Consider the following 14,494-nt stretch of genomic DNA (forward strand, 5'->3'; position numbering starts at 1 on the left):
TCACCCAGCACCATTCGTTAAATAGGGAATCTTTTCCCCACTGAATGTTTTTAATTGGCTTGTCAAAGATTAAATAACGGTAATTAGCTGGATTCATCTCTTGGTTCTCTATTCTGTTCCAGACATCTACTTCTCTGTTTTTGTGCCAGTACCATGCTGTTTTGATCACTATTGATTTGTAGTATAGTCTGAGGTCTGGTAGCGTGATTCCTCCTGCTTTGTTTTTATTTTTGCGTAATGTCTTGGCTATTTGAGGTTTTTTTCTCATTCCATATAAAATGAAGTATTATTTTTTCAATATCTTTAAAGTATGACAGTGGAGCTTTAATGGGGATTGCATTGAAATTATATATTGCTTTGGGTAGTATGGACATTTTAACAATGTTGATTCTTCCCAACCATGAGCATGGTATATTTTTCCATTCGTGAACATTTTCAGCTATCTCTTTTCTTAGAGTTTCATAGTTCTCTTTATATAGATCTTTCACGTCCTTTGTTAGATAAACTCCCAAGTATTTCATCTTTTTTGGCACTACTGTGAATGGGATAGGGTCCTTAATTGTTTTTTCAACTTGACTATTTTTGGTATATATAAAGGCTACCGATTTATGAATGTTGATTTTGTAACCTGAGACATTGCTGTATTCCTTAATCACTTCTAAGAGTTTTGTAATTGATAACAAAAGAATAATACAACAGATCAATAAATCAAAAAGCTGTTTTTTTGAAAAGGTCAACAAAATAGATAAACCTTTGGCCAACCTAATCAGGAAGAAAAGAGTAAAATCTCTAATCTCATCAATCAGAAATAACAAAGACGAAATAACAACAGACTCCTCAAAAGTCCAAAAAATCCTTAATGAATATTACAAGAAACTTTACTCTTAGAAATACGAAAATCTGAAGGAAATTGACCGTTACTTGGAAGCACGTCACCTTCCAAGACTTAATCAATTTGCATTCCCACTAGCTTTTGGAAAGAGATATGGAGAACACTCAGAGATCTAAAAATAGATCTGCCATTCAATCCTGTAATTCCTCTGCTGGGCATATACCCAGAAGACCAAAAATCACAGCATAACAAAGATACTTGTACCAGAATGTTTATTGCAGCCCAATTCATAATTGCTAAGTCATGGAAAAAGCCCAAGTGCCCATCCATCCACGAATGGATTAATAAATTGCGGTATATGTACACCATGGAATATTATGCAGCCTTAAAGAAAGATGGAGACTTTACCTCTTTCATGTTTACATGGATGGAGCTGGAACATATTCTTCTTAGTAAAGTATCTCAAGAATGGAAGAAAAAGTACCCAATGCACTCAGCCCTCCTATGAAACTAATTTGGGGCTCTCACATGAAAGCTATAACCCAGTTACAACCTAACAATAGGGAGAAGTGGGAAAGGGAGGGGAGGGAGGGGGGTGGTGGGTAGAGGGAGGGGGATCGGTGGGATCATACCTGTGGTGCATCTTACGGGGGTATTTGCGAAACTTGGTAAATGTAGAATGTAAATGTTTTGGCACAGTAACTGAGATAATGCCAAGAAGGCTATGTTAACCATTGTGATGAAAATGTGTCAAATGGTCTATGAAACGAATGTATGATGCCCCATGATCATATCAATGTATACAGTTATGATTTAATAAAAAAAATAAAAAAAAAAGACTTAATCAAAATCAAGTGGAAATGTTGAACAGGCCCATATCAAGTTCGGAAATATCATCAACCATACAAAATCTCCCCAAAAAGAAAAGCCCAGGACCAGATGGTTTCACGTCAGAATTCTATCAAACCTTTAAAGAGGAATTAGTACCTATACTACTCAACCTGTTCCAAAAGGTTGAAAAAGAAGGAAGACTACCCAACACATTCTATGAAGCAAACATCACCCTGATCCCCAAACCAGGAAAAGACCCAACAAGAAAAGAAAATTATAGACCAATATCACTTATGAATATAGATGCAAAAATATTCAACAAGATTCTAACAAACAGAATCCAGCAACACATCAAACAAATCATACATCATGACCAAGTCAGTTTTATCCCAGTGTCGCAAGGCTGGTTCAATATACGTAAATCTATAAATGTAATTCAGCACATAAACAAATTAAAAAACAAAGACCATATGATTCTCTCAATTGATGCAGAAAAAGCTTTTGATAACATCCAACATCCCTTCATGATCAGAACACTTAAGAAAATTGGTATAGAAGGGACATTTCTTAAACTGATAGAGACCATCTACAGCAAACCCACAGCCAATATCATATTGAATGGAGTTAAATTGGAATCATTTCCACTTAGATCTGGAACCAGACAAGGCTGCCCATTGTCTCCATTGGTCTTTAACATTGTAATGGAAGTTTTAGCCACCGCAATTAGAGAAGAAAAGGCGATCAAGGGTATCCACATAGGGTCAGAAAAGATCAAACTTTCGCTCTTCGCAGATGATATGATTGTATATCTGGAAAACATTTTCAGCTTTCGTTTTTTTTTTTTTCTTTTTTCTTTTTTGTTGAGAGTGTCACTCTGTTGCTTGGGCTAGAGTTTTGTGGGATTATAGCTCCCAGCAACCTTAAGCTCTTGGGCAACAGGGATCCTCTTGTGTCAGCCTTCTAAGTAGCTGGGACTACAGGTGTACACCACCATGCTCAGCTAATTTCTCTGGTTTTTTAGTGGAGATGGGAATTTCACTTTGCTCAGGATGAGCTCAAACTGCTGAGCTCAGGCAATTCACTGGCCTCGGCTTCCCAGAGTTCTAGGATGTTAGGTGTGAGCCAGTGTACCTGGCCTTATATTGCCTTTTCAAAGTAAGTCAAAAGAGATCATGCTGGACACCTGGAAGGTAAACCTTGATAGGAGGTGACAATTTAAACCCTCACATGGGTGTGAAGATTGCAGTTCTGCTGCCTGAGTTTGTGATACCCTGCAGTGTCCTGATGCTGGGGTCTCACTCCTCACTCATCTGATGGGACTAGTCTGTTCCTGTCCTTGTTCTGGCATGAATTGTCATTTTTGCCCTTAAGAATTAAATGGTTTCTGTATTGATTAGAAGGACTGATTCTTCTGCTCTCATGCAAATGGATTTTTTCAATTTTTAATTGTGTAAATACATATAACATAAAATTCACTACCTTAACCATTTTTTTTTTTTTTGGTTTTTGGCCGGGGCTAGGTTTGAACCTGCCACCTCCGGTATATGGGACCGGCACCCTACTCCTTGAGCCACAGGCGCCGCCCATACCTTAACCATTTTTAAGTGTATACTTCAGTGGTATTAAGTACATTCATGTGGGTGTGAACCGTCACCACCATGTCCAGAAGGCTTCATATCTTGTAAAACTGACACGGTATACCAGTTAAACAAGGCGTGCCTGTTCTGTCTCCCCTGAGCCCCTGGCAATCACCATTCCACTTCTGTGTCCACCTTTGACTACACTAGGTACCTTCTACAAACGGAATCATAAAATATTTGGTGTTTTGTGATTGGGTTATTCCACTTAGTAGAATGCCTTCAAGGTTCTTCCATATTACAGCATCTATCAGAATTTCTTTCTTTTTTAAGACTTAATAATATCCCCTTGTATGCATATGACACACTGTGTCTATTTTCTCATCTAGATGTTCAGGGACACTTGGGGCGTTTTGATCTCTTATGGATGGTCAAGTACCTCTTTGAGACCCTGCTTCCAGTTCTTTTGGTGATATGTCCAGGAATGGAATTGCTAATACCATGGCAGTTTTAAGTTTTATTTTTTTATTTTTTATTTTTTGCAGTTTTTGGCCAGGGCTGGGTTTGAACCTGCCACCTCTGGCAAATGGGGCGGGCGCCCTGCTCCTTTGAGCCACAGGTGCTGTTATCCACAGTGCCTGCACCGTCTTACATCCCCACAAACAGCCTGCGTATTTTGAAAAGATGATAATGTAATTCACTTACCCATTTTAAGCTCTTTGTTTTGTGGAATGTCTTTATCAGAAACCTCCAAAACATGTGGACTGTCCGTATGGAAATAGTTTTAAAGATGTGGAAATCTTGGAGGAGCAAGACAACTGGATTTGTTGATTCTAGTTAGCCCAACACTACTATGTGTAGTGTGTGGATACAGCCCAAGAATTGGCATATGGACATGGAAGGGGCATTTTGCTTTCCAGAATGTTCAGTACATTTTTCCCAATTATCCCCAAGTATTTCAGATAAGCCACAAAGACAAATTTGCAGGGAAAGAGATGTGGAAAAATCAATAAAAGTCAGATATATCTGGTCAGCTATGTCATAGCCAAATATATCTTATGCTTTTCCTGGCAAGGAGAAAAATATGGGAAAGTAAATACTAGTTTTAAATAAGATTTAATCAGTAAAAAGAACAGGTTCTAAGATAAAAAGTATGCTCAGTAAATATTTGCTGAATGAATGAATCAATGAAACCATTTTTGCTTTATAGGATAATGTTGCTATCCTATGAATCATCCATTCCCCAACTCAAGTACAATAAAATCTGATCTAAAGCATAACTCCATTAGGACATAGAGGTATGAAAATATTGGTAATATCTTAAAAAAATTAAAATCATATGAATGAAAAATACCACCAACAATCAATAATAATTAAGATTAAGGTTCGTGTTTTCATTATTTGTGAAATCAGTTGTAATCCTTCAATTAGAACATAAACAACACATCATAAAAGAAACATCTCTGCTAAAGGAATAGGTTGAATTCTTTTACTCCAGGAATACTATTTTCCCATAAAGCTTTGCTATGTGGATTTATAATTTAAAAATTTATAATTTTTGTACTGTATTCATCAGTACAAAAAAATTTTACTGGTATTTTTCCTAAAATATTATGAATAATTTTAAAATTTTTACTAATGCAGACGAGGCTTTCCTCCAATTAGAATTAGTGACCTTTGCTTATAAGTCAAGCATATTTAGTTTGGAAAAAATTCTTGAGATCTCATGATTTGGAGAAATTAAAAAGTTCTTGCTTAGCTAAACACATTGCACTTTATTTAAAAAATCATACTGTTTAGCAATAGAAATGGTTGAGTGACTTTTTTTTTAAAGACTTCACTCTAGGGAAGACCGATTTGTAGCAAACAGCTCATACCCAGCAGCATTGCATAGCTAATGTCTAACCTGTGGGAGCTGGCTGAAAGCAGCTCAAACTAATGAGGTTAACCTACATAATCTAATCACCCAGGCCGTGCACGGAGCAGACAAATAGCATAGAGACAGGGAACACTCCATTTATTTGAGATTTTTTTCTGGCTTTTGTATGTCAAGAGTGTTGCAGGGAGATAGTAGGTATGCCTTTTCCCACTGTTTCCATGACACCTTAGAATCCAAGGGTTGCATTTCTCCCAGTTAACTGATCAGCCACAGGCAAGATGCCTTTTAATGTAAGATCAGCACAAGAAATTGTAAACAGCTGCTTCCTGTTGGCTGGGTGGCTTCTTGTCATCTTCCTCTTCACTGGAAGTGAAGCCTGGGGTGCTGAGGCCTAGGGATAACCAAGGACACCCAAGTTTGCCTTCCTTCCCTCACTGAGGCCAGAGAGATCTCTAACCCCCAGAGGAGCTCAGCATTCTTCCTGTAACTCACTAATTTCCAAAGATTGATGCCAATGTGAAATTCTTCTTGAAATTCCTGGCATGAAGGGGGTTTTTGGGAAAACCAGCTGAAGTTGACTGATTGGAAAGTATACATATCTTAGTGAAATTTGGGAAAAGACTTCTCTGAAAGTATATTTTACTGTTTGCAATATTCCCTGTGGGGTCAGAAAAAAAATCTTTGTTTTTTTCCAAAGTAGAAATATATTGTTCCATTGTAATACACAAGTGTCCATTGTAAAAGCCTTAGACCTTCCAGAAATCTATAGAGAAAAAGTATCATTTTACCACTTGGAGATAACAACTGTTTGTGTTTTGGTATAAAGCTTTCTAGATTTTTTTGTGGCTTTACAAACATTCAGATAACTATAGGGTTTTGTTTTTTTTTTTAAATAGGCTCAGACAGTACACACTCTTTTGTAATGTGCCTTTTTACATAATTTCTTTATGAACAGATACACATTTTCATCATAGTTTTCAGTTGCTTCTCAATATTCCTTTGTGTAAGTGTACCATTTATGGTTATTTCCAATTTTTCTTGAGTAGAAAGAACATTCTTATAAAATCTTTGTACATTTGTACACTTGCTTCTTTGCTATGAATACTTACCATGGAATTGCTTTGTGAAAGAGCATATACATTTACAAAGTTTGATTATCAGTTGCAAGATTGCTCTCCAAAATGGCGCGTCAATTTACTTGCCCATCCGTGTTGTGGGTAAGCACCCACGTCTCCATAATCTTAGAAATCACACAGGTTAAAAAAGAAGTGATGCTTCATAGGGTGCATACTTCAAGCCTAAGCATTCAGGGTTGTTGAAAGCTTCATGCAGGTGTCATGGTGGTGCTCCTGGTTATGCTCCTGGTTGTTGGGGAATGTTGTCATCGTCTAATGAGAGCATTGAATTGTTTGCGAGAGGATGTAACTCAAGTTTCCCTTTGACAGCGTGTGGCCATATATTAAACTCTCCTCCTGTGTTCTTTTCCCTCAGATTGAGGAAGACACCTGGCAGAAATACTACTTGGAAGGGGTCTCCAATGAAATGTATACAGAATATCTCTCCAGTGCCTTCGTGGGTCTGTCCTTCCCTACTGTTTGTGAGTAAGTGACCCTTCCTTAGATGCTTTTTGGCTCTCTGGGGTATTTAATGTGCCTCTTGCAAGAAAATCACCCACCTCTGCTCAGCACAGTTGGGGCACTTGGCTATTGCTGGGGTGTCCTGTGAGCTCAGCCCTATGTGATAGTCCCTGCCTTGGCCACTTCACTGGCCTCACTTTTTCCTCCAAGATTCCTGAGAACCTTGGCTTTGGATCCAGTATTTGTACTAACTTAGGAACTACAGTTATCCCTCATGTCTCCTGTGATGTAGACACATTTATGAAGAGTCACATGCACCCTTGGCTCTCTGATTGTAATAGGGCAAAAACAAATCTTGCCAGCCCCTGGATGAAAGGAATTTTAATTTGCCTTCCAACCACAGAGACATCAGAGAAGATACTGAAATAAAGGCATTAAAAGTGCTTTCACTATTTGCTAAGAAAATGTGGAACCAAATGTACAGAAAGAGGCCTTGAAAACGTCTTAGCAATTTAGCCCTCGCATTCTAACAACTTCCATGTTATAATGATAACAAGTCTTAGCTTCTCTTTCTACTGGCTCAGCAGGGTGTATCAAAGTGAGCACCGTCCTAGCCTGCCATGGCCTTTCTGGATAGAACAGGTGTCACCGATGGGGGATGACTTCTGATGATGCCTCAATTCCTCCCCACTCAGGGGAGGTTAATCTTAATCTCAGAGGTTAAGTTTAAGTCATATGGGGGCTTTGTCCTCTATGAAAACACAAACTACCTGAACACGGTGAAACAGTTAAGTCTGCTCTACTGACACCATAAACTGCCTCACTAATAAACCTGGGAAGAAACGGAAGTGTAGGAACTCACTGGGCTGAGAAAGGAGAGCCATTTGCCTGCCCTCTCTGCCAGCTTATAAAGCAAACCCACCTTCCCAAAAGGGAGTTCTGAGGATGCCAACACAAAACTGAGCACCTTTACAATAGAGGAGGGCACAGTCCCGGCTGCTCCTGGGTTCCTCTGGACCACAGTTTTCTTTTATAAGGCAGGAAGGGGGACAGAGCGCTTGGTAGCTTCATGTGTACCTGGAGACTCCTGTCAGTGAACACAGCAGGTGCACTGTCAGTCCCAGGGCCCAGACCCTGAGCGCTCCCAAATGGTTTGTCTGTTTACTGAAATTTCTCACCCTGTCTCTAAGCGAAAGTTTAAATGCTAAATGGACTGGAAAAATGAATAGGTAATTGATTCGGAAGGAGTTATTTTCTGGAAATGGATGCCCTATTGTAACTCCCATGTGTTCCTTTCTTTAAGAGCTGTTTCTCTTCCTGCCATGGAAAGAAGTTAACCATTCAGAGACACTGGATCCTGGAACACTGAGACTGTCACAGGGGATTTACTCCACTTTGGAGCTTGGCCTGCCTGGGATAGAAAGCCCCAAGGAAGGCAGGATGTATTACTGAGGGTGGTTCTATAAAAAGGCAATTGAAGGTTCAGCTGTTTAATACAGTGGTGGTCTGAGCACACAGCCCAGCTGCCAGCCCCTGCAGGGACTCCTATGGTGTTGGGGCATTAGCAGGGGAGTTGTGATGCCCCCTTCCTTGGCTTTTGAGTTTCTCTGGCTTGACTAGTGTTTATGTCTGACAAGGGTGTTCCCTGGCTCTTTCTGCTTCCCCTCTCTTATTCTCCTGGGATCTGAGTCAGTTCCTTTCCAGAAGGGTAATCTGAAGGGTTAGGACTGCGCTCCCTAGAGGCTCTCGCGGGGATACCCAGAAGGTACCTTTGACTCACACAGTTGCCTTACCCAGTGTTTAATTTCTTAAAACCTTGTTGCTGTTATTTCAAAATAGTGGTATGTCACATACAAACTAGATTTCTTCTTCTTTTCAAAAATCTGATGTGATGACATGGAGCCTGCATTTCTGCTGGCTCCATTGTGCTATAGGGAAGGGGTTAGTAGAGTCCCTGCCCTCCTGATACCTTAGATCTGGCCAGATCTATACATAAATCCAGGCCTGGCCCTGTAGACTGGATTTTTCATCCCTGACTCAGTTGGTGGTGTGGAATTTCACTGGCCTCAGAGCCGGCCCAAGAGCCAAGGGCTACTGGCTGCTGGGAATATTTCCCTTGATTGATCTTCCTATTTAGAACATGTCCCAGGAAGGACAAAAAAACACCTTCAGACCTACCTTGTTGACAGACAATTTAGGATTTGTTCAGTAAAGCTTCTACAATAACAACCACCACCACCAAACCCCCACACTTCTGATGTGAGTGAGAATGTGTTCAACTTAGCACTATTATTCCTTTAATACAATGATACAGCAGAGGTAAAAATAATCAATAAAGAAAGGACATTTAATGAGATTTAGGAACATCCCAAAACATTGAAGCTCTCCTCAAGCATTTGATTATCTGGAGGCTTAATTATCTGTGTTTTCTACTTTAAATTAAAGAAAAGCCATAACTCAAAGTTACCAGCAGTTTAATGATAACACTCTTCAATTCAGGTTAATTAAAGCACAGCCGTAATTAGAGTGTAGTGTTGTATATCACCAGGCTGGCGCATAAGTATTTTCATTACAGTAAGAATTGGCTATTTAATTTCAAGATGACATAAAGGACGCCAAAATATATTTTAAGCTGGTTCATGGAGAAGAAAAAGAATTGGAGAATATTCTGAGGATAATAAAACACAGATAAAATATCCAGATTTTCAGAGCAGTTTCTGTAATTATGCACTGCACTAAAACAATATGCAGCCAATATTGTCTTATAACATGAAAAGAAATAAATTTGCTCTTCCCCTGCACTGGCAGAATGCCCCCATACAGGGTGGATCACCAAGCTGGAGAGTCATTCAATTCAGAGATTTGGGAACAGGATATAGGGGTAAAATCTGAGGTCATTCCCTATGAGAACAGGGAGAGAGTGGGAAGAGAGGTAGGAGGGAAAGAAAGTTCCCCAAAGCTAGCTTTTTAAATTTTTTATTTTATTTAATTAATTTTTTTTTTTTTTTGAGACAGAGTCTTACTATGTCACCCTCGGTAGAGCGCTGTGGCATCACAGCTCACAGCAACCTCAAACTCTTGGGCTTAAGAGATTCTTTTGCCTCAGCTTCCCAAGTAGCTGGGACTACAGGCACCTGCCACAAAGCCCAGCTATTTTTTTTTTTTTTTTTTTTGGAGTTGTCATTGTAGTTTGGCCCCGGGCCAGGTTCGAACCCGCCAGCCCCAGTGTACGTGGCCAGCTCCCAGCAACCTCAAACTCTTGGGCTTAAGTGATTCTCTCACCTTAGCCTTCCAAGTAGCTGGGACTACAGGCACCTGCCATAATGCCTGGCTATTTGTTGTTGTTGTTGTTGTTGTCATTGTTGTTTGGCAGGCCCAGGCTGGGTCCAAACCCGCCAGCCCTGGTGTGTGTGGTTGGTGCCGTAACCACTGAGGTACAGGTGCTGAGCCCAAAACTAGCTTTTTAAAGCCAAGAGATTCACTCCCTTGTCCAGGGTGAGACTCACATAGCTGTATGCTTTGACTTCTCTGCACCATGCGCGTAACTAGACGATACCTCTTTGTTCTCAAACCAGAAACTGATATGGGAGAAGTACAAAATCCCACCTAACCTTTCAGCGACATTTTCTCGTTTTATCCACACAACAATCCTGTGACAATGTTTATGATAATATTTTGATTCTTGTTTTATAAACGAGGACACTGAGACTCAGAGGAGAGAGGCGCTCCTTCCAAAGCCACCTAGTAGACAAGTTATGGAGTCATGATTCCAATGCTGGGGACTTTGTACAGTTGAGAAGGGCTTAGAGTAGGTGGTAGTTGAAGGTCAGAAGTTCGGCTAGTTAAGAGTCTCCTGGGGAGCTTATTAAATACAGCGCTATCTAGGCTCGGTTGCCAGGTGTTAACTGGGGCAAGGCCTGAGAATCTGCATTTTTAGATAATCACCAGGTGATTCTGATTCAAAGTGTAAGGACTAGGAACCCCTTCCTCCCTCCAGCCCTTCACCCCACACTCTGGTGTAATCTCTTCTTATGCCTCACTTTGGGCCCAGCCACTGCAATGTTTCTGATTGGTTTTAGCCAAATCACAGGACTGTAGGTAGGCCACACCTTGCAAGCTGATGATGCTAAGATTGGAGCCGTTGCATGAGCCTCCTTCCCACCTTTCCTTCTTCATGTGGGATATTCTGTAGATATTCTCTAAGGACAGAGGAATTGGGCAGCACTCTGCCGTGCTGGGCCGGCCACTGACTGTTCTCCCCGTGCCTGATCAGAAATATATGTAGGGGCATTGAGCCCTTTCATGCTCTCAGCTGGGTTTTCACTGGGGATTTGAAAAGTAGTTTTAGGTTGGTGAGAACAGATACATGCTAAATGCAGACAAATACTGAGAAGCAAGGGAAGCTTAGGATGCAGCCCTCAAAAACATCTCTTGGTCTTGTTAGAGATTATGGTGGTTTATCCTGTACATTCCTCAGGAGGGTCAACATCTGAGCATCTCCCCTTGGTTCTACCTAGCGGGCTTGCCTCTGGGTCTGTGTGGCAGTCACATCAAGGCAAAAGAGCACTGGGATCTGAAGGAGAGTACACCACCCATTGTCATCTGAACACCATCGAACCATCTACTCCCTTTCCCTCCCTCTTGCCACCTTCCCCTGCAGGCCACCATGGAAGGTGCAGGTGGTGAGCGCCAAGCCTGTAGGAAGCAAAGGCAGGGCTGTCAGACGGTATTTGCTCCTAAAGGGTCCTGTTTTTGAGTGATTCCCAACTACCCTGTTTCCCCGAAAATAAGACAGTATCTTATTTTAAGGTGTGCTCCCAAACATGCGCTAGGTCTTATTTTCAGGGGACGTCTTATCTTTCCTGTAAGTAGGTCTTATTTTCGGAGGATGTCTCATTTTCGGGGAAACAGGGTAGGATGCTTCATGATGCCGTAGCGTATGAGCTGTGACATGCAAAGGCCTGAGATCAAACCCTCAGGCCACTTGCTAGATAGGTGAGAAGACAAGATATCTGATTTCGGTATACCTTCTTTAGTTACCAGTTGCCTGGATTTGGTTTTCATCTCTGAAATAGGAATACTTATCTTCCAGGATGGGTTAATGTCCTTCCCTCTCCCCTACCTCTCCTTTTTCCTCTACCCTTCTTTCCTGCACATCAAATATGATGTAAGTGCTTAGAAGGAAAGAAACATGTTGTATTTCCAAGTAATATTTACTCTTACCCTTCAGGAAGTTCTCCTGTTAAGCAGTCACCAGGCAATTGACCAGATATTTAATGAACTTGGAATATTTGTGCCTTTGTGCCAAGACTGGTGCTGCTTCTAGAGGAAGCTACAATTAGATTTGATCAGATAGATATATAGGAAAAGATTAATAGCAATACTTGTGAATGCCAAGTAAAAGACTCAGTTTCCCTTCAGAGTTCATCGTCTGGCTAAGGGAACTATTACCCAACCTCAGGGAGACATAAGTGCCCGCTGATAAGGGCTTGGTGGGTGCACATAGCTGGAGTGCAGCTGCTGAGAGTTACAGGGACACTTCCCTGTGGACTAGGGGTGACTGAGAGGAGGCTTCTGGAAGAGATGACCTTTGAGCTGTGCCTTATAAGGGGGCTGGATTTAAAGAGGGGAGGAAAGAGGGAAGGGGGTATTCTGAATAGAAGGGAATCAGGATGCCAGACCACACTTAGAAGCTGAACACACAGCAAATTGGTTTCCCTTTTAGACAGGAGAAAGAGACATGTCAGATTTATTTTGACATGTGATACTTTGAGGGGGTGGGGGAAATGATAGTGTTTCTATCATGAGAACTAGGAAACAAGAGGATGTGGCCCTCTGCCCCCAGGTAGGAAAGGGAGGGCAGGGGGACGGTGGGGGCTGAGCAGGAGGCGCTGGAGGAAACCACAGCCTCAGCAGTTGGACTGCCACAGGAACACCACGTTCCAGGTTCTGAGTCTCACAGTGAGCCTATTTGTCAGTCATTCATCACTTGCAAAATATAAAAGCTTAATTGTATCAGGTTTTACAGCTCAGAGGGGATTAGGACAAAAGATGTATTTAAAATACGGTGTGTCTCTTTCTGTCCCTCTGCAGCTGATGGAGCAGTTAAAATTCAGATTGGATGCGGAGTATTTAATGCTTGGTAGCTTGGGGAACTCCGATCGGATCTTCCCTGGCTGTGCTGAAGGGCAGGAGTTCTGTCCCCAAGCCCATATGCAAGTATGGAAGCTACTGTGCTGGGTTAAGAATGCAGGGAGGATTCTCCATTCTCTCATATACCTACATGCATCCTCTGCTCTTTCAACCTGTTTTACCTGGAAAGATCTTTAAAAAGAAGCCATTTGATGAAATTTAAAATTTCAGACTGCCCAGAGAAAGCTGGGCCTCTTGCCCAATGCAGATTATAGTTAAACTTAAGTTCTATGAAATCATTAGTTGAAAAAATATCTGAGAAAGACACCTGAATCTGAGCACAGTGCAGGAAGAAGCCAGGTAGGCCTGGTTGCTGTATGATAGATTTCATTAGCCTGGCTGCAGAAATGAACATTTTAAGTGAATTTATGGAGTGCTTAAGTTTCTTTTTCTTATTATTTATTTATATTTATTTATTTCCCACCCCCCTCTCTCCTTCCTTCTCTCTGCTCTCCCCTTCCCCTGCCCCTCACTCTGTACTAGGTCATTAATTGTCCTCATATCAGAATTGAGTACATAGGATTCATGCTTCTCCATTCTTGTGATGCTTTACTAAGAATAATGTCTTCCACTTCCATCCAGGTTAATACGAAGGATGTAAAGTCTCCATTTTTTTTAATAGCTGAATAGTATTCCATGGTATACATAGACCACAGCTTGTTAATCCATTCCTGGGTTGGTGGCATTTAGGCTGTTTCCACATTTTAGCGATTATAAATTGAGCTGCAATAAACAGTCTACTTTAAGTGTACTTATGGTAAAAGGATTTTTTTCCTTCTGGGTAGGTGCCCAATAATGGGATTGCAGGATCAAATGGGAGGTCTAGTTTGAGTGCTTTGAGGGTTCTCCATACTTTCTTCCAAAAAGGTTGTACTAGTTTGCAGTCCCACCAGCAATGTAGAAGTGTTCCCTTCTCTCCACATCCACGCCAGCATCTGCAGTTTTGAGATTTTGTGATGTGGGCCATTCTCACTGGGGTTAGATGGTATCTCAGGGTTGTTTTGATTTGCATTTCTCTAATAATTAGGGATGATGAATAGTTTTTTCATGTGTTTGTTAGCCATTCGTCTGTCTTCTTTAGAGAAGGTTTTATTCATCTCTGTTGCCCATTGATATATGGGATTGTTGGCTTTTTTAATGTGGATTAATTGGAGTTCTCTATAGATTCTAGTTATCAAGCTTTTGTCTGATTCAAAATATGCAAATACCCTTTCCCATTGTGAAGGTTGTCTGTTTGCTTTGGTTGTTGTCTCCTTAGCTGTACGGAAACTTTTCAGTTTCATTAAATCCCATTTGTTTATTTTTGTTGTTGTTGCAATTGCCACAGCAGTCTTCTTCATAAAGTCTTTCCCCAGGCCAAAGTTTCATCTTTAAAACATATTTTCCCCGGCTCGGGGCCTGTAGCTCAGCTGCTAGGGTGCCAGCCACATACACGGGAGTTGGCAGGTTTGAACCCAGCCCAGGCCTGCCAAAAAACAATGATAACTATAACCAAAAAAATAGCTGGGCATTGTGGCAGGCACCTGTAGTCCCAGCTACTTGAGAGGCTGAGGCAAGAGAATCACTTAAGCCCAAGAGTTTGAGGTTGCTGTGAGCTGTGACGCCA

At 41.1% G+C, this 14,494-nt stretch overlaps 1 protein-coding gene across 11 annotated transcripts in view; it reads left to right on the top strand.

Moving 5' to 3' along the window:
* The window catches only part of KCNMA1 (potassium calcium-activated channel subfamily M alpha 1), a 784,008-nt gene that overhangs the window by 615,257 nt on the left and 154,257 nt on the right, over positions 1 to 14,494 (top strand). For all 11 annotated transcript variants that reach the window (XM_053584070.1, XM_053584058.1, XM_053584059.1 and 8 more), the window contains exon 15: positions 6,611 to 6,720. In XM_053584070.1, coding sequence (XP_053440045.1) covers positions 6,611 to 6,720 — 110 coding nt within the window. The remainder of the gene's footprint in view (positions 1 to 6,610; positions 6,721 to 14,494) is intronic.

This window comes from Nycticebus coucang, chromosome 3 (genome assembly GCF_027406575.1).
Source record: "Nycticebus coucang isolate mNycCou1 chromosome 3, mNycCou1.pri, whole genome shotgun sequence".
Taxonomy (NCBI): domain Eukaryota; kingdom Metazoa; phylum Chordata; class Mammalia; order Primates; family Lorisidae; genus Nycticebus; species Nycticebus coucang.